At 32.6% G+C, this 19,804-nt stretch overlaps 1 protein-coding gene across 1 annotated transcript in view; it reads left to right on the forward strand.

Moving 5' to 3' along the window:
• Positions 1-12,319, forward strand: part of LOC126839604 (protein big brother-like) — a 28,891-nt gene extending 16,572 nt beyond the window's left edge. Inside the window, exons 4-5 of the mRNA XM_050574997.1 lie at positions 10,667-10,783; positions 11,694-12,319. Coding sequence (XP_050430954.1) covers positions 10,667-10,783; positions 11,694-11,834 — 258 coding nt within the window. The 3' untranslated portion in view covers positions 11,835-12,319. The remainder of the gene's footprint in view (positions 1-10,666; positions 10,784-11,693) is intronic.
• Positions 12,320-19,804: the final 7,485 nt, after the last annotated feature.

The raw sequence follows: 19,804 nt of genomic DNA on the forward strand, positions 1-19,804 counted from the left end.
GTTTTGCTGCGTCCATGCGAATTTTATGCGTTTGCCTAGCCTTTTCGCCGACAAGGCCATAAATAACAATATGCCGTCGACGTGTAAACGGTCCCGGAGCGGTATGCCGTAAAAAAATCAAATAAAATAGTAATAATCTTACATATTTATAATGGTATAATAATATTATATCATACTGCGCCGCCGTCCAAGAGCATAAATAGTACAATATTATTATTACCATATGTTAATTATGTCAAAAATCGTTTGGGTCCGACCCGTGCGCGACCAATGAACCGTATTACATATTATTATACCGGCTGATTGGTCCAGTCAATAAATCAGAGGATATTAAACAGAGCTTGGCGACAATTTTCGTTTGATTGTTTAAACCGACACACGTTTACCATACTTACTATACACAAGAGTTAAGCCCCAACCACAGTCCTAGATTCGGATAGGTTCGGACACTGGGGTTAGGTTAGGACACAGGGTTGTGTTTGGTTAAGGTGCTACAGTCGGTTTCAATCTTCTTATAACTATTTATATCTAATGATATTATTTTACCTCTTTAATTTTTTTTTTACTAACCGTTCATCAGTATATTTTTAAATAGTAATAATTAGTAACTGTTATATTTTTTTTGCATAATTTGAAATGGATTTAGTACCTAGACGGTGTTAGGACTAGGATCCAGAATACGTTTAGCACCGAACTTGTCAGTGTATATTATACGGTTTGCATATTATATAGGTAATATAGTATATCCGTATCGTCTTCGGCGGTCGATACGGGGGATGGATGCGTTTTAATTACACGATAAAAAACCAATAAAAAAAGGGCAGGTAAGGGTGTCGACCGCAAAACATCATGTGATATGACTGTCTCGAAAGATCGAATTTACCTATCGGATTACACTCGGCCGGCGATCGATCCCTGAAGTCGAAACGCGCATCTCTTCGCGGTATAGATCACTCCTCGATGATTTCCTCGGCCGAGGTGAACAAATATAAATAAAAAAATAAAAAATGCACGTTCTTGTGCGAGATGGGTATAGTAGTGTATAACAACGGCGTAACGTTATTAATGATAATTACATTAACAGAGACTTGGGTGGGCCTGTCGGTACGCGTTACTAACGATCCGGCAAACACAGGAATCTGACAGCAGCGATACTGACCTATACGGACGGGATTTTTTTATGCCACACAGTAAACATAATATGCAGAGCTGCATCATCATAATATCATAATGCCTTGTACTCGGCGAAAAATAAATAACCAAGAAGGCGAGCGACAGTGTGACCGTTTTAAATGAATACTCTTCTTTTACAGAACTCGGGTAGCATTTTTTTTGCTGAATTCCAATTTGGACTCCTAGCGCCCCTTGCCCCCGTAATGCATTCATTATTTACCGGACCGGAGTCGAGGTGGGCTATTTATAATAATAATAATGATAAAACGTGTAATGTATTTGTTCCGTTTCGTTTTTAAAGTGTCCGACATGGATAATCATAGTGATAGTAATTGTCGGGTATAAAACGCAAGCCGTTACGGACGAGCCTGGCGAGCGATAAAAAGGGTTTGGACATTGTGCCGCGGGTTACCCTTATAAAAAAAATTTAAAAAACCCTTTCACAAACTGTACTGATATAATTTGATTTGTCACGAGTTTATCACGTGAACGCGTCCAGGTCATAAATCCGTGTAAAACACGCCATGACACGGTCTGTCCGACTTAATCCGTGAAACGGCCGCAACGGTATCTCTCAATCGGAGAATATATTATTATTATTACTAAAGGCCCCACCACCGTTTGAATTATAAAATGGCTTTTAGTATAATATGGCTTTGCGTGAAAATTTTACTTGTGCTTAAAAAATATGTTTCCATCTCACGTGGCGACCTAGAAATGTATTACTGTCAAAGTGTAATTCCCCTCTTTTTTTTGGGGGAGGTTTTCATTTGGCTACAGATTTTTGAGAAAATGTTATACGCTTTAGATCTTAACCCGGTGTAATTTTTTAGCCCAGAAACAACTCCTATAAAAAACAATCCACTCCTTTTGGGAGATGCTATTGAAGCATGCAATTGCTGGAAATGTGAACAAACCAAAACCCTCCTCAACTCAGAGTAACCATTGGTAGAAAAAAAAATACATTATGAAAAATGTTTTGTTTCGGAACTAAGCATCACTGAATTTACTGAGAGCTATCTGGGATATAGTATAAAAATGGTTTGAAAATATAATTTCTAGAATATGGTCACATTATATTTAAAATGCGTACAATTGTTCGTGTGTTCTTCTCGATTTTAATAAGGAAAAGGTGAACTTTTTAAATTAATTATTGGCCTTATAAAGTACCTTTTAGATACAATTTCTGATCTAATCGGTTGGAAAGACATTTCTCCCAGAAGATCCAGGGCTATATCTACAATATGATGTTGATAGAAATATTAATATTAATAAGATGTTTATAAACTCATATTGATCCTAGAGATATACATCTAGGAAATTGTGATGGCTGTCAAAAAATACATCTAGGTGTTCTACCGTAGCACTTACATTGCATAATAATATTTTGATATTGTGATCATAATATGATTGTTGTACATAATTGTTGAAATAGGCTGACGTGCCCGGGCATAGAAATTAAGCAGCTGTGGGTTTATTAGACTCCTCGAGGGGTGGTGATGTGCCGGGGTATATATTAATATATATATATATATACATATATATACTTTATGATATTTTAAATCCCTCGAAATCACAAATCACACAAAGTGTCTGCGTTTATTGTTGGCTCGTTTGACGTTGATCCGGTTTCTCGTGACTTTACACGGTTATTGAAACCTGTGCACGGATCAAAGATTGAAAAAAAAAAAGGGTTGGCTTCTTGTTTACTACTCCGGCTTATTATGATGGGGTTTTCTCTCTGTACACACACGGGTTCTCGGTTTCGTCGCCTTGGAAAAAAAAATCATAAAAACTAACGGATAACAAAAATATCATATTATTATTATTGTGTGTATACCGGGATCAAGACATCTCAGCCACGTTGTACGCCAGGTAGCTGTTAAAAATTGTAAACGACAGCAGCGAGCAAAAAGGATTCAATATCCGTATAATATATAATATAATAATAACATGTGTACACACTACACACTATACCTGGATCCACCGAGGTGGTCGATATACCGGATTTGGGACGAACTGGGGCTCCCCGCGGTGTACAACAGGATTCAATTAAAACTCTCTAATAAGGCGATACGATAATAAAATATGTTTGTTGTATAATATGAAATATCCACGCACGGTTAAACCCGTCGACAAATCGTCCTGGGAAGAGTGTTAAAAGGATTTCCGACGAATATTTTGGGCTAGGAGTATAAAAGTGTGTTTACCCACTTCTGCGATTTTGAAATTTACCACAATAATTATTTCACCTGGTTGATTTCAATATCCTGAAAACCTATGTTCTGATAAGCAAATTAAGTTATTAATATTCTGCGTTATAACATGCATTTTTAAGTACTCAAGGGAAAGTAGTTTTGTGATATGAGATAATGTAAGATAAAGTTTGTACTTTGGGGGGGGGGGGGTAAAAGTTAAAAAAGTTTAATTCTTCACAGACGAAAGTTGAAAAAACAAAAAAAAAAACCGTACGAGTTTTTAAGTTAGAACTTTTAATGGCTATAATTTCGAGAAAAAGAGTCGGATCGAGTTGAAATGTATAAGAAATAATTATTTGGTATGCCCGCACACGTCAGTTGTGTCAAACTTAAACTATACCCATTTCCCACCCCCCTAGGGGGGTACAAGTTTTTTGTTTTTCGGGGTTTTTAGCGGTAATTTTAAAACTTTTGGGTTGAAAATTTGCCAGTAGTTGGAACTCATATGTACCCATAACATATTAAACGGGAAAAAAATTCGGCACTACAGTTTTTTTTTTAATTGCAGGGAAACTGTGTTTTCGCAGATTTCGTATATTTTAACAAAAACACCTAAAATCTTTAAAAAAAATTGATCAAATCATTAAAACAATTTTATGTATATCTATGCAGAATTTCCAGTAAACATTTAGTTGTTTCACCTAGATAATTGTGTGTCTCTATAGTAAATATAGTTAAAGGGGGACCAACTGTAAAGTTTTTATGTGAAGGAGGGTGGTATACATATAAATACATTATTTAACAAACGTTATTCAAACAATATAGAAAATGTGTTATTAAAGTATGACGCAAATGGCAATGTTATTTCGAAAAAAACAGAATATACATATTTCTAGAAAAGCACATGTGCCGGATAAAATATTCAAACGTTGCATGACATTTTTGTCAAATATTTCAAATATTCCTGATATGTTTTGATAACAATAAGTCTAATTGTTCAATATATTTTTTAACCTAATAAATAAGGAGATAAGTTAGTCTCTAAAAAATACAAAATTGATCCATCTAAAACTGTGTTTAATATAAGGTCACAATACATTACTAGTTATACTGAGTTATTCAAAATTTGGTGCCGATAAAAGAAAGCTTATTAGAGGGGCTCAATATGATTCTATTTGAATGAATTTAATAAAAAGTTGTTCCTGTAAACATTTAATAGGCCAACTTTAATTTAGTTGTTCCACCTGGATATTTGTATGTCTCTATAGTAAACATAGTTAAAGTGGACCAACTGTAAAGTTTTTATTTGTAGGAGGGTGGTATACATTTTAATATTAAAGATACAACAAATATGCGTTAGGATATGACATTTTTTTTCCAAAATAATTCTTATTTTTTAATTGATTATTTAAGATCATTTACAATTTTTAAAATATAGAATTAAATGTGTCAAAAAAATATTTAATTTGATAAAATAAACATTATTTAACAACCGTTATTTAAACTAAATAGAAGCGGTGTTATTAAGTATGACGCAAATGGCAATGTTATTTTGAAAATAACAGACCGTACAAATTTTTAAAAAAAATACATGTGCCGTATAAAATATTCAAACGTTGCATTAAATTTTCGTTCAATATTACAAATATTCCTGATATTTTTCGATAACAATATGTCAAATAGCTCAATATTTTCTTTTACCTAATAATTAAGGAGATAAGTTAGTCTCTACAAAATACAAAGTTGGTCCAACTAAAACTGTGGTTAATATAAGGTCACAATACATTACTAGTTATACTGAGTTATTAACAATTTGGTCCCGATAAAAGAAGGCTTATTATAGGAGCTTAATATGATTCTATTTGAATGAATTAAATTAAAAAGTTTTTCCAGTAAACATTTAGTAGGGGCAACTATAATTTAGTCGTTCCTACTGGATATTTGTATGTCTCTATAGTTAACATAGTTAATGTGGACCAATTGTTAAGTTTTTATGTGTAAGAGGGTGGTATACATATTAATAGTAAAGATATATCAAATATGCGTAAGATATGACACTTTTTTTCTAAAATAATTCTGATTTTTAGATTAATTATATAAAATTATATAACATTTTTTAATTTGGAAATTTATGTGTCAAAAATAAATATTCAATATAATATAATATACATTATTTATTAACCGTTATTCAAACTTTATAGAAACGGTGTTATTAAGTAATAATTAAGGAAAAAAGTTAGTCTCTAAAAAATACAAAGTTGATCTAAATAAAACTGTGGTTAATAAAAGGGCACAATACAATGTTAGTTAGACTGAGTTATTAAAAATTTGGTCCCGATAAAAGAAGGCTTATTATAGGAGCTTAATATGATTCTATTTGAAAAAAACAAATAAGAAGTTGTTCCACTAAACATAGTTAAAGTGGACCAACTGTAAATTTTTTTTATTTTTAGGAGGGTGGTTTACATTTTAATAGTAGATATATCAAATATGCTTTAGGATTTGCCATTTTTTTTCCAAAATAATTTTGATTGATTTTTTAAGATCATTTACAATTTTTTAATTTAGAATTAAATGAGTCAAAAAAATTGGATAAACCGTTATTCAAACTATATAGAAACGGTGTTATTAAGTATGACGCAAATAGCAATGATATTTCGAAAATAACAGAACCTACATTATATAAAAAAAACCTGTGAGATTGAGCAAACATGATAACAGTGAAAAACAATTTCCGTTAACATTAAAAAAATTTACCTATTATTCAAAATATTCTATTGATATAATACGTTATTTTACAAGCGTTATTCATACTATATAGAAATAGTGCTATTGAAGTATGACGCAAATGGCCATGTTATTTCGATAATAACAGAACCTACATTATTTAAAAAAAACACATGTGCCGGAAAAAATATTCAAACGTTGCATGACATTTTTGTCTAATATTTAAAATATTCCTGATACTTTTCAATAACAGTAAGTCAAATTGTCATCAAATTATCTTACGTGATAAATATGATCACGCGTGATCATAATATGTGAGAAAATTAGATCCTATTGTATAAAAACATTCGTTATTATTTCGATGGTTTACTATATGTTTTACCTACTAGTAGCTGGAAGACGACCAAATTGGTCACAAGTATTAACTGACAGGCGACCAGGAAGGTCACTAGCTATCTGTCAGGTCAGAATTCATCTACCCATTAAAAAATCGAGTGTCTAGTGATGCTTACTTTTCGGGTTTAGTAAGCAATGATTTAAAAAAACCAGTACAGTGGGGACGGAACATAGTTGGGTCGGGGCATATTGGGGACGGGGAGGTCACAGGTTTACAGGAATTTTTAAATCTGAAAGTGATAAAATCACTTTTAAAAAAACGATTCGATGCAAATCGGTAGTTACTATTTTCAAGCCAGTACAGTCCATACCAAGCACAGTATAAACCAGCAAAGTTAGAAAGTCTTAAATGAAGGTTCTGTATTTACAAATGAGCATCAAAGCGTTTATTTGAAAGCGATTTTATCCAAGAGGACTAGTACAGTAGAGTATTGGCATAATGTAATCAAAGCAATGAGGAAACGGAGAGGTCACAGGTCTACAAGAATTATTATAAATTAAAGTGATAAAATTGAATAAAATCGCTCTCAAATAAACGCTTCGATGCTCATTTGTAAATACAGAACCTTCATTTAAGACTTTCTAACTTTGCTGGTTTATACTGTGCTTGGTTTGGACTGTACTGGCTTGAAAATACTAACTACCGATTTGCATCGAAGCGTTTTTTCAAAAGTGATTTTATCACTTTCAGATTTAAAAATTCCTGTAAACCTGTGACCTCCCCGTCCCCACTATGCACCGACCCCACTGTACTGATTTTTTTTAAATCGTTTCTAAAGTTGTAAGTAACATATCATTTTTAACATGTTTAAACATTTGTCTAAAATTTGTTTCAAGTAAATAACTTTTTACCTTTTTAAATTCAGAACTATCTCAGAATTAATGTAGAATTTCGAGGGTTCTTTTTTTACAAACATAATAGAAAATACTGACATTAGTTCTTCAAGTTGCTTATAGCTTTGGAAATGATTAAAATATCAAACTGAAGTGCTAGAATAGATCTGTGGCCAAATCAGAATACAATTTTTAGGGATTTTATGTATTTATTTTAGTTTTTTTTCCAAACAAAATTCGCTAGGGAATATTGAAAAATCCAATTTCCTTACAACTTTTTGCTCACTAAACAGAGATCATATTCTTATTGTTTTTTTTTTCGGCGCGTGGCCCATACAAAATCGCACATCCAGCATAGGCGAAACCGTCCACAGAAAGCCGGTGTACTTACCTATTTTGAAAAAAAAATATGCCAACGACGGTCCGGGTTTGGAGTTATTGTTTTGGCTTTGCGATTTTTGTCGGGCGACACGCTAATGAGAAGCACACGTCTTTGAAGCACGTGCCGTACTCCACGGTAATAATAATAATAATAATACTACTATTTAAATATTTTAAATATTACATAACATTATAATTCACCCCGGGCCGAAACAAAGGAATACCGCGCAACCCGTCGGCAAGAGTTTTTTCGCTTTTAATTGGATGTGTGCAAACAAAAGGCTCTCCGACAACAATAATCGTGTGTATGCTTTTGTTTTAGCTTTTGCCACGGTGACACTATCGCCCTGGAAAGGGGGGGGGGGTCATTCCGAGGAGAGGGTAGGGTGAGAGTCAGTGTTTCCTTAACTCAGCAAACTTAAAATGTGACTCCTCTCAAAAAAAAAAAACCCAGAAAATAAATGTTAAGCGCAGTTAAAGCGGAACGTAAGTTGTTATATTTTATGAAGGGTAAAAAAAGATACAATACTTGGCAAAAAACGAGCTAGGGAGCATTTTAGAGTAGAAAAAAATGTTTAAATATTTCCTAGATGTCGACACATTTATTTATGGAACGGATTTTAAACAATTTTTAGTCATTGGAAAGTCCAAACAATTTTTTGTAGCGCATAAAAAGATAGTTTCAAAAAACTTTTTTTTTTTAAATCAGATAATTATTGATAAAAACTTGTATTTTATAGGTACGTATTTTTTTAATTCAATTTAAAAAATCAATGATTGCTTCTTTTAGCTGCCAAAGATTTGATGTTAATCTTAACTAACAAAAAAAAAGCGTTTGGTAGTCATTCTGAAAAGCGATTCATTATAATATATGTTTTTAAAAATAATGATCTATATATAGCCGATTTGCGTTATTGCATGTACACTCGTTTGGATATTATAATGAAGGGCGAAATAATAATAAAGTATATTTATATACATGGTATTTTTTTGTCTAAAAATTTAGTATCCAAGATCAATCGCGGGCGAGTAAACTTAAGTGGCCATTTGTGTCTTCGACGGATAAAATTTATCGGCGATTTTTTTTTTTTTAGTAACAGGTTTAAGCGGTATCGCCGTTATTTTTTCTACCATAATAGGGTTCACATAAATTATCGTTTACGGTCTTGTCGGCGGCTGTGTGGATCGCTTCGTTTAATATAATATGTTTTTTTCCTTTTTGATTTGCCGTCACCTCATACCAATTTTATGTCATGTTATCACATTCCCAATATATCTATCCCGTATGCAGCACGATCGGCTAACAGCTATGACTCGGCCAAGGTTTTAAAAGATATTATAATTAGATGTTTTTATAAATTATTATTTTTCGTACTTTTCATAGTTATTTATCAAACAAAATTTGATATATTTTTCAACAACCTAAGCCCATTCCTCACGAGTTAATACACTATGGACTAAGATTTTTAAACATTAAGATGATATTAACTTTAAATTGATTCACATAATTATTTTACTTTTTTTCAATCCTGTATATTATGAGTGATATGTCCTGATAATTATATGGTTATTTCCTATCCATAGTCTTAACTATATGTTCTGGCCAAATGTTTTTTTTAGTTGTTTTATTATTTATGGTCTTAATCGATTTAGTGGACATATTTAACAAATAAATCAATTTCTGTGGTTCGCCAATAAGTGCCTACCTAACAGATTCATTTGACTATCCTTATAACCTTATATTATATCCTAATATATCATTAAATCCTTATACGTCCTTATATTCTCATTAGGAGTACCTAATGAATATGATTATTATTTATCAGATGTTTCGTTCAAAAAACAACCGCTAAATCGCGCCACACGCACATATTTTCTACGGTAACGTTCAGCGTGATGCAAGCACAGATTTTCATATTGACCTCCAACCAAAAGACATGTCCATGTCAAAAGTAAACATTAATTGTAATATATTTTTGATACACAGAATATAAATTGTACAAATTAAAAACAAATTCGAAAAGCTAGGTATTTACTTTGATTATTTCGAATAGCACGTTTCTGAGCGGGTTTGTTGTTCTTAGCCCGTTGGCCTAAGATTGTGGCGGCGTCTCGTCGTCAGCGCCGACCCGTCCAACACGCCGTGCTTGCCGACGACGTTTGTTGTAGCGCCTACGGCATTCCCGGCGCCAGAGCCGGTAAGGGGTCGCGCCGTCGACTAAGTCCAGCTGTTCTGCCGGTTCCGGTGGTATGTCCGAAGGGTCGGCGTTTAAGCTACAGTCCCTATTTAAGGTATCGTCGTTATCTATCAAGGTATCGTCGGTATCTATCAAGGTATCGTCGGTATCTATCAAGGTATCGTCGGTATCTATCAATATCAAGGTGTCGTCGCTCGCAACCCTCGGTACGGCCACATCCATCTCGGTCTGTCGTACAGCTGCATTTATCGCGGGTGCCTGCTCGGCCAACACGACCCTCTCGTTTCTTTCCGCTTGCCACCGTCGATATCTTCGTTTAAGGGAATTAAAAATCCATATCGATACCGACCCCGCGACTATCTTACACAACAGTTGGCTCATCGCCGATGACGGTTATATACAAAGTTAGCAGCGAAAACAACTAAGTAGCAGAACGGCTACTTGCCAGAACAGTCAATTGTATCAATGGTAGCTGTTAGGAAAATAAATAAGCCGAAATCTTTTCAATCGGCCAGCGGATATAATAATCCGTTATTGTGAATAGTCACTGAAACTGATTCGTACGCTCTCCTGTAATGTTTTAATTCGAAAAAGTCAAACATCTTGTAATAATATATTGACGGCGTCGTAGCTGTTAACCATTTAACTATATGTACCTACCTACCTACATAATTATCTCTATGTATATTCTAAGAATGTAGTTTTGAGAGTCTTGTGTCAAAATTACTAATAGTCGCTAATTTTTCTTTGCCCACTCAGGTTCACATACTGTCACACTTCATAATGAACGGCGTGTGCGTGCGGTGGAAAGGAAGGATCGATTTGAACAAATTGGACGGCACTGGCTGTTTGGAGCTCGACGAAGAACGGGCCACGGTGAGTGTGTATACAAAAACGCCATCGGCTATATACACTTGAAATATAATAATAAATTAATATTAGTCATGCTGTAGAGATGATCAACTTTCTCATAAACGTCCTAGTAGTCGACGGGTATTTCAGAAAAAGAAACAATAGTCCATATATTTTATTTTAAGCCTATATAGACGATTACACGAACAAAAGGGTCTCAGCAACATTTACCATAGTCTCCGGGAGAGCTACAAAACCTTTTTTAAGAATTTATTAATTAATTTTTTTTTTAGTGGAAATTTTTTTTTTTTTTATGAAACTGTTCTTTTTTAACTATTTATGGCGTTGGTACATGAAGAGTCGGTCCAATAACTAATAACTGGTTATCATTGGAAAAAAAACACAAATTATAAACCCATTTAGGTTTAATTAATAAAAAATAAATAAATTCATATAGTAAATAAAAATAAATATTCGTTTTCTTCGACAAATATAATAAGGAACGGTTTTTTTCTTTACAAAATAATAGTATATTTTTTAACGTACGGACGATAATTGAGTATTATGTTTACTGATTTTCTTAATTAGAATACATTTTTTTATTGTATAAAAATATCTTATATTAGACATTAAATAATTTTCAAGCTATGAACAATTGTTCAAGTTAAGTATTTATATTTCACAAAAAAAAATATTTAAACCTCTCTCTTTCTCTTCTTCTCCTTAAAATAACTTACCTTATTTTAGAAGTGTTTTACTTTGTATTAAAAATAGTTTCACTGATTTTCCCAACACTGGACCGATGAATAGAATACAAACATTAGAAAACTGTCAATAACATTCCATATTTGAATAGGCTACTATCGATTGGAGGGAAGCAAAACATAATTATTTTGAGCATAGTGTAATCTAAAAATGATTTTGTTCTTTGCAGATCGAGCACAGGATGTTACAGGAACAAATCGAAAGATACAACGACCGCATCAGAGACTACCAAGACAAACCTCGTGCGTTTAGAAACCAAGACCGCGTTACCGAAGCCGACATGGAGAACAACAGAAGATTAAACTATTAGACGTGCGGTTTTTTTTTTTTTTTAATTAGTTTTTAATTTTGTTACTACTTTAAACTTTATTATTAAATTATTAAACTATATGATAGTATACCTACTAACAACCTATTCGTAATATTTACTTGTGGATAAATTGTTGTGTGTGTGCACGTTCCAATCAAATATTTAAATCACTACCTATGTACCTATTATAGTACCCTTCGCTAAAAAATAAAAATATATTATATTACCCATATATTAATATATTGCATAATATTTGTATTAAAATCAATATTTGTGTGTGTGTGTGTAAATAATAATAATTATATGCAACGAAACGAGCGGTGCAGCCGAAGTAGATAGTGCTTAAATGTTATGGATAAAACTTACCAGTGTGATTCAATTACTAATATTATTATAATTATTATATGCATAAAAAAATATATCTATATAATTTTAAGTACCTACCGATTTGTTTTAACTTAGAAATCTCTTTGTCGATAAATATATTTGGTGCAGAATATTTATTTTTGTTTATTTCAACAAACTCACCTTAAAATCCATCAGTATTAAGTAGATCGAATAGATTACAATAATTACAAATGTATGAAAACAATTCATATTATAATGTACCAAAAAAAAAAAAAAATCATCCTTAACATAAGTATTCAAAATGTTGTAGTTTTACATTACAAAATCCAGAACTTTAAATATTATAACTTACATGGACAACCTTAGATATTCAGATTGGAAATATGTGTCCCTTGTGTCAGCACGCAGTCAGTAATATAGTTTGCCAATTTGAAAATGTTCGGGGGGATCTAGCTTTATGCTTTACATAGGTATTCATAAAAAGACTAAAGAAGAATCGTTTGAACGGAAAAAGTTGGTTGGAAAAGGTTTAAGAGTTTAAGAGTTGAGGTGAAAAAGGATAGTAATAAATAATTATTTTGAAAGGAAGAACCGTGACAAAAGAGTAAGTAGGTGTAAAAAGTAAAACAAGTAATCTTATTTCCTATTTTCTTTTCTTTTTTCTTATTTCTAATCCCCGTGTACACGTCGACTTGTGCCATCGCACCACAGACTTTACAATGAAGCACTTTTAATAAAGTGACTTGGTAAGGTTATAGGTTGACACAATTCAAAAGCGGTTTATCCGTTAAAACTGCTACCCGACTCGTCAGATCATTTTTTTTCTTTTCTTTTCCTTTCGATTAGGCCTCGTCTCCGGACGACGTTTGTCCGCATTGTTTTCACGGTCGAATGCGTGGAGCGCGTATCGACAGTGGCCAACTGTGTTTTGTGTACTTTTTGACGGCAAAAAAAAAAACCCAGGGAAAAATTAGGATACAACAATAATGACAATGGCCAAAAAGTCACCAATTCGTCAATTTTTGACGGGGCCGCACCTCCCCTCCAGGGCCAGGGTCCACGTGCCCCTCTCATCGTCCTCTCGACGGTGATCGCTATAACGGATAACGGATATATATATTATCCGATAATATGCGCAATATTTTGTTATATTATGTTATTGTTATTATTATGCGCCACCCCCCAAGTATACAGTATGAATTACTTAGGTGTACCTATCCAAAAATGAACGGCGGCTCGTGACAGACGGGTCAATTGCACACCGAACCGTCATCGATCCGTTACTAACTCGGGGCAAAAAAAATAATACAATGTCTGGGGAAACAACAAAATACAAAATCGTTCTTTTGATTTCTTTATTAAAAAAAAAAAAACGTTCTGTTTCGGACGAGCATCGGGTCCGAATAACAGTGTCGGGAGTGTGACGACGGTTGATCGATCGGACAATGACTTTATATAAATAATAGGACCTACGAGTCTCTTATACCGTTGCACCTTTCCATTTTCCACAAGAAAAAAAAATTATAATAATTCAAATTAGTTGACGAATTGGCCGAGGTGAAGGGCCAACTGTTGCTGTTTGATGTAAGACACTCATTTTCTAGGAAAATATGAGAGCATTTTGGATAATGTTTCACTAGTACTTGGACAAATTTTATCTTCACCCCTTGTATGTAAGTATTTTTTTCAAATGAGAACATATGTTTTTAATTCCATATAATATATATTTAGACAAAAAATGTAAAAAAAAAACGTTTAGGGTTTGAAATTTTTATCAATCTGTTTGTTTGTTATGACTTTGTAAAGATTTTAATTTAAGATCAATATGCATTTCGGTTTAACAACATTACTACGGCAATTTCCCATTAAATATTTTTACTCCAGCCGATAACACTGTCGCTGTTACTGTGTTTGAATAGATGGATATGATTATTTTGTATATTTGCTGTGTTTGTTAAATCCAAAACACAAACAAAAACAACCTATTCCTGTTCAGTGCGAATGAACGCTTTTATTTTTGAAAAAATCGAATCTATATAAAACATACCCATTAAATATAATGTTATATTATATTTTCATATTTAACCAAAATTTTTCAATTTTCAGCACTTAAAAAATGATAACTAAACAAGATCTTCCCTTTTAGATAGTTCTCGATAAAAAAAAATGTATTAAGTAAACATAACTTAACATTTTATTTATTAAAATTTAAAAATCTGACTATATTAAATACATCTGTTAAACGATTTTTGTATTAAAATTTAAGTACGGTATGGTAAAAAATTAACATTATTTTGTACCTGCTATCCTTTCAAGTTTTAAATACTCATTCAAGAGGTTCCTAGCTACAATAGTAAGCAAAGATAAAAATCAGGACCCGCTAACATCTATTGGCTACTGTGAGGAGGGCGAGGACGTGCCCACCTCCCCTTGACCTTAAGCGTTTGTTTTAGATGTAAGTAAAAAATACTATTATATTTAGTCCATATAAGAGTCACTCGGGAGACCAGGTGGAGATATTATAAGCGTACTGTTTACACACACATAATATAATCGACGTCGATTGTCCACAATATTGTACACACATATGGGTGTACGTGTTATATACAATATATATATGTATTTATTTATATTTATATTATATTGTACGGCGGTCGGCATTTGAAAAAGGATTTTCGGCGGAAAAATTAAGAAATATTTACACACAATGGTCGACTAGCCGACTTGAAAAGAGAGATAGACGGTAAATCATTTATATCGGTCATCGTCATCGTTGGTCTATTATACGGGTACTTATACTTTGGTATACTTATACTTGAATCGCGGAGGCGGCCGAAAACACAGGATGATTTATCGCCTTCTCCCGGTATTGTGCACTATGTCACTCGAGGCGAAAACATATTTTTATGTTGCCATTCCGAACTGTCGCGGTCCTTTTGTGGCGGACCCGTTGAAAAATATGGTTTTATTATTATTATTATTTTTTTTTTTTTACATATTTTTATACTATTCACTAACAACGGCGAACTGACAAACAGCGTCTGACCCCGCGGACCCGTTTAGTTGCCCCGGTGGGGGGGGACTATAGTCACTCTTACAATGTATCCGGGGCAGACACTAACGCTAACTATGAAATTACACCGAATTTTTTTGTACACAGACACATACAAGCGTTTTTTATCACCCTGAGCTACCCCCTCAGACCTTCGCGGGAAGCTCAAAGGGGTTTGTTTTGAACTTGAGCAATTTTTTCTATGAATAAACGCTATTTTGGTGGTAAAAAAATACTTTTGCTGTGACAAAATAGCGAGACGTCCAATTTAAATTTCTGTAAAAATACTTTGTAAATTTGTGGATTTCCAAAGAATTTGTTAGGCTCTTTACTGGGTTATTTTGAAAACTGATTTTTTATTTTAAAAAAATTCAGTTTTTTTAAATTAAATAAATGAGATTCGAAATATTTTTTAATATTCAAACACATTTTTCTTACAAACTATTTTTTTTAAAAAAACTAGTAATGTTAAATGTAGCCGAATAATTCATACTTTCTATCAGAACTGAAATCAGACCATCACCAACGAGTGTTTTCATTAGCAAGCTATGTCTGCTAATATTAATTAAAAATACATTTTACTAGGTATCATGTCAAAATGAATAGTTTGATTATAATATGTCTAAAAATATAATTGCCTCATACATTTTTTAGTTCAGTTTCATTTACAGAAACAACAAAAGAATTTTAAAATTCAGTACAAACTCGAAACTGTACCAATTTTGAAAATATTGCAAATAAAAGAAAAACATCAACATTTTATTAAATGCGTCACATTTTGTTAAAAAAAAAAAAAAAATTGGCGTTTAATAGCTAATATTATGTAAACCTTAACTTTCCTCCCTAAGCTTAGATATTAAACATTTACCATTTTAGCTTGGGTTTGGCTTAGGGCGAATTTCATCAATCTGCCAATCGAAAAAGAAACAAGCAAAAATTCTTACCCCTTCTTAAATGAGGTTAAATAATAATGTCTTGGTTTGAAATAAAACTTTTTAGCTTCGATTGTGGAACCGGCAAGTATTGGTCATTATACAATGGTGTGTTTTTTTTTTTACTATACTTACTATTTTAAATACTATTTCGGATGCACATAAGACAAAGGGAACAAAGGATCATAAACCGTATAATGTACTACTGTGATGTGTGTCTATAATACGTGTCTGGTTTGTCAATGATTGTCTTTGTTTTTTACGGATCTGTTGCATGCGTTATTTAAATGTCTAAAAATATATATATATATATATTATATCGTTCGTTTTTTTATGGTCACGTTGCTTTAATAATAATTGCCGTTTGACTACCGGCTAATAATAAAACACAACCCGTTTTTTCAACATTGTCGCTCTGACCATTAAATACCCAACACAATGATGCGTCTGACGACAATTAGAATACAAATGCCAGCCCGAGTGCATGTGTAACATTTAAAAAAAAAAATTTTAATATGATAGGACAATAATTTTTGTAACTCTACACGGTGATCAATGTTTAGCTTAAGACGATAGTTTTCTTAAAATTTAGTAGTTTTTCTCATTGGAGACATTTAGATAAGTTAAGAGCCCAGTGGACTGGCTTCTTTTTAAACCCAACTTAACCTAACTTTTTGTGCGATAAAAGAAAATATATAATTATAAAATATAAAATATTTGGATTAGATATATTTTGTGCTACAGGAATAACTTTGATAGTCTGAAGAAAAAAATAAGAACCAATAAGCTTAAATGCACTGAATACCCCACTGGAGTTACTCATTGACTCGGAAACTCGTTAGTGAATGTGAGAACAGTAAGTAAAATAAAGTTGAATAAAATGCTTAAAATAAAATGCTTATAATATAAATTTAGTATTACAAATTAATACCTATAAAATACTGGTAATTATACTATATTTTATTTAAAATACTAATAAAAGTATAGTTTTTTATTTTTTATAGAAATAAATAACAAAATAGTGTATGCAATATTAGAACTATTGAAAAAATACTTTAATTATTCATTTACAATAATGTTTGGATACAACGAATAAGAATATTTTAATTGGCTTGATTTTGAACAACTATACTTGTAATGTCAAACCTAGCCGTTAGACAACTGCTAACTGCGCTCTAGCTGAATCTCTCAATGAAAACACATGCAATACTACTCTTTCCGATGTTGCTTCTGAAAAAACAACGGGTTAAACATTAAAGAAGTAAATATGGAAAAATATTTTTAATAAATTAAGTTTGTTCTAGTGTATTAAGTGTCATACAATTTGTATGACCAAATTTTATATTGTCCGTCATTTTGCGACATCCAACATTTGTAATCAAAAGATAAAGCGCTCACATAGAAAAACAGTACATCACTAATGTCTTTAGACCGTCATAAGATGTTCTGGTTTTTTGTAAAAACAAGTTTTTAAGCAAGCATTACCTAGTTGTTATGGTGATTATATTTTATATATGTTTAATTTTGATACTATATTTTTTTAATGAAATTTAAAAATTATTTTACAAGCTCGTATTATCTAATAATTGACAGAAGAAATTAAAAACTCCATTGTTTATTATTTATTATAATTTTGCGTAGAAAATGTAACATAATTTAAGATTGAAATTATTAAAATTATCTTTGTATTACACGTTTAGATGCAAAATCGGTATAGAATAATTTTATGAAGATCATGTCAAATGTCTATTTTTATTTTAATGACGTTTTAAGTATATAAATGATATCTTTTTCTCATATTAAATATATAATAATAAATTAGTATGGTTTTTGTATATTTTGGTATTAATAATTATGATCATACATTTTATTTTTTCAGTTTAGCTTACTAAAAGATTATTATTAAAATTGAAGAAATGTATTCAACAGCACCTCAATTTATTACTTTCTAACTTTGCTGGCTTAAAAATTCCTGTAAACCTGTGACCACTATGCCCCGACCCCGCTGTACTGGCTTTTTTTCCTTGCAGCCGAGAATTGTTTCTTTTTTTTTTTTGGCCTTTTATCCGTGATGACATCACGTGGCGCCTAGTCTGTGTGTCGGGACGGTCACTCTCGGTCATTTTATGCGATTGATATTGTACATACAAAGGTATATACACTAGACGGATGGAATTATGAGATTCGGATCGCGAACAGGTGATCGGTGGCGCGGCGATCGTGAGACCGTGATGTAATCTACACAATCCCTACGCCGTGTGTATATAAAAAAAAAAAATAATAATAATATAAAGGTATTATGATGTGTATGATATTATTGTAAGTATACACAACCGATGATACGGCCCAGGCGAGGGCGGACGATATTAAAACATATTAGACCGTCGCATTATTCGCGGTAGACGTGCATTACGGCATCAGCTCCTTCTTATAGCCGTCGTCTTGGGCCCAACCAATGGCAGTCCCTCGCCGGGCTATCATATACAGGGACATTATCCAGTAATGTCTAAATTAACATAGTATAATAGTATAAAGTACCTGCACATGCGAACCCCCCGCACAATGCCACGGACGTTATATTCGTGGAAACCGGCACAATGCGAAGGGACGCGTATTAGATACACTATTATGGTGCCCATACACGGTGTACACAATCTCTGGTGACACCTTAAGGTCAGCTGAGACGGTGTTATATTTTTTCCCACGACGGGTTTCCAGTAACTCGCATTGCCGGACAACGGCCGGGGTTGGTTATGTATTTTTTTCCCTATAAAAAAAAAATAGCTTTTTGTTTTATTCCCAATAATTGCCACGGGATGTCTTCTGCTAAGGCATTCGCTCCTACCGGGAACTCCAGACGAAATAATTAGCACTTTCCCTATAACTACTTGACCCTAAAATCTACCCCAGAAAGGGTATTGGATCATGCATTTATTTTTAGCCATAACCACCACGGTTTGATTATTTAACATGATTATAATGACATCACAATATATACTTGGGAACTCCAGACGTATATAAACGAGGAATTCCCGACAACTACTTAATATTATTTTAACCGGTACCTATTTTTTGTAAACAAAATACTTATCTAGGTAATTATTTGCCTATTAATTAATTTTATGACATTTTTCTTAACCATTATTAAACGATTATGACCATAGCCTGATTTAGAATTTTTGTGGCCCCGGACAAAAGAAAAAAATGGGCCTATTATTAAAAATTGTAAATTAAATTAAAAGGATTAAATCTAGTAGGTAGGCCCCTGATCCGCATGGGCACTGGACAAATACCCATAATGTCCTTGCGTAAATAAGGCTCTGATTATGATGATAAACAATGTATTTTTTTGTGCATCTCAATCTGTTTTTATAATATTCAAAATTTGAAACAAGAAAAGGTTATTAGCTTTTATATTGCTAATTAAACGTAAGTATAATTCGAGAAGTATTAATTAACGATAATTTATTTCTTATTTTCAAACTATATAAGAAATTAATATTATGTGTTACTTTTCATTTATAAAAGGTCCAGTAGCGTATCTATGGATCAGAAATCTTGTCCTAAAGCCAATTGTGGACGTCAAAACTCAAAACTGTAAAAGTTTACTCTTTCTCTCTCGAAACGATTCGATTTGT

This window comes from Adelges cooleyi, unplaced genomic scaffold, assembly GCF_023614345.1.
Source record: "Adelges cooleyi isolate 19-005CV unplaced genomic scaffold, UGA_ACOO_1.1 ACOO_flye_CR_arks_rails_tigmint_CR_PRNA_307, whole genome shotgun sequence".
Lineage (NCBI taxonomy): Eukaryota > Metazoa > Arthropoda > Insecta > Hemiptera > Adelgidae > Adelges > Adelges cooleyi.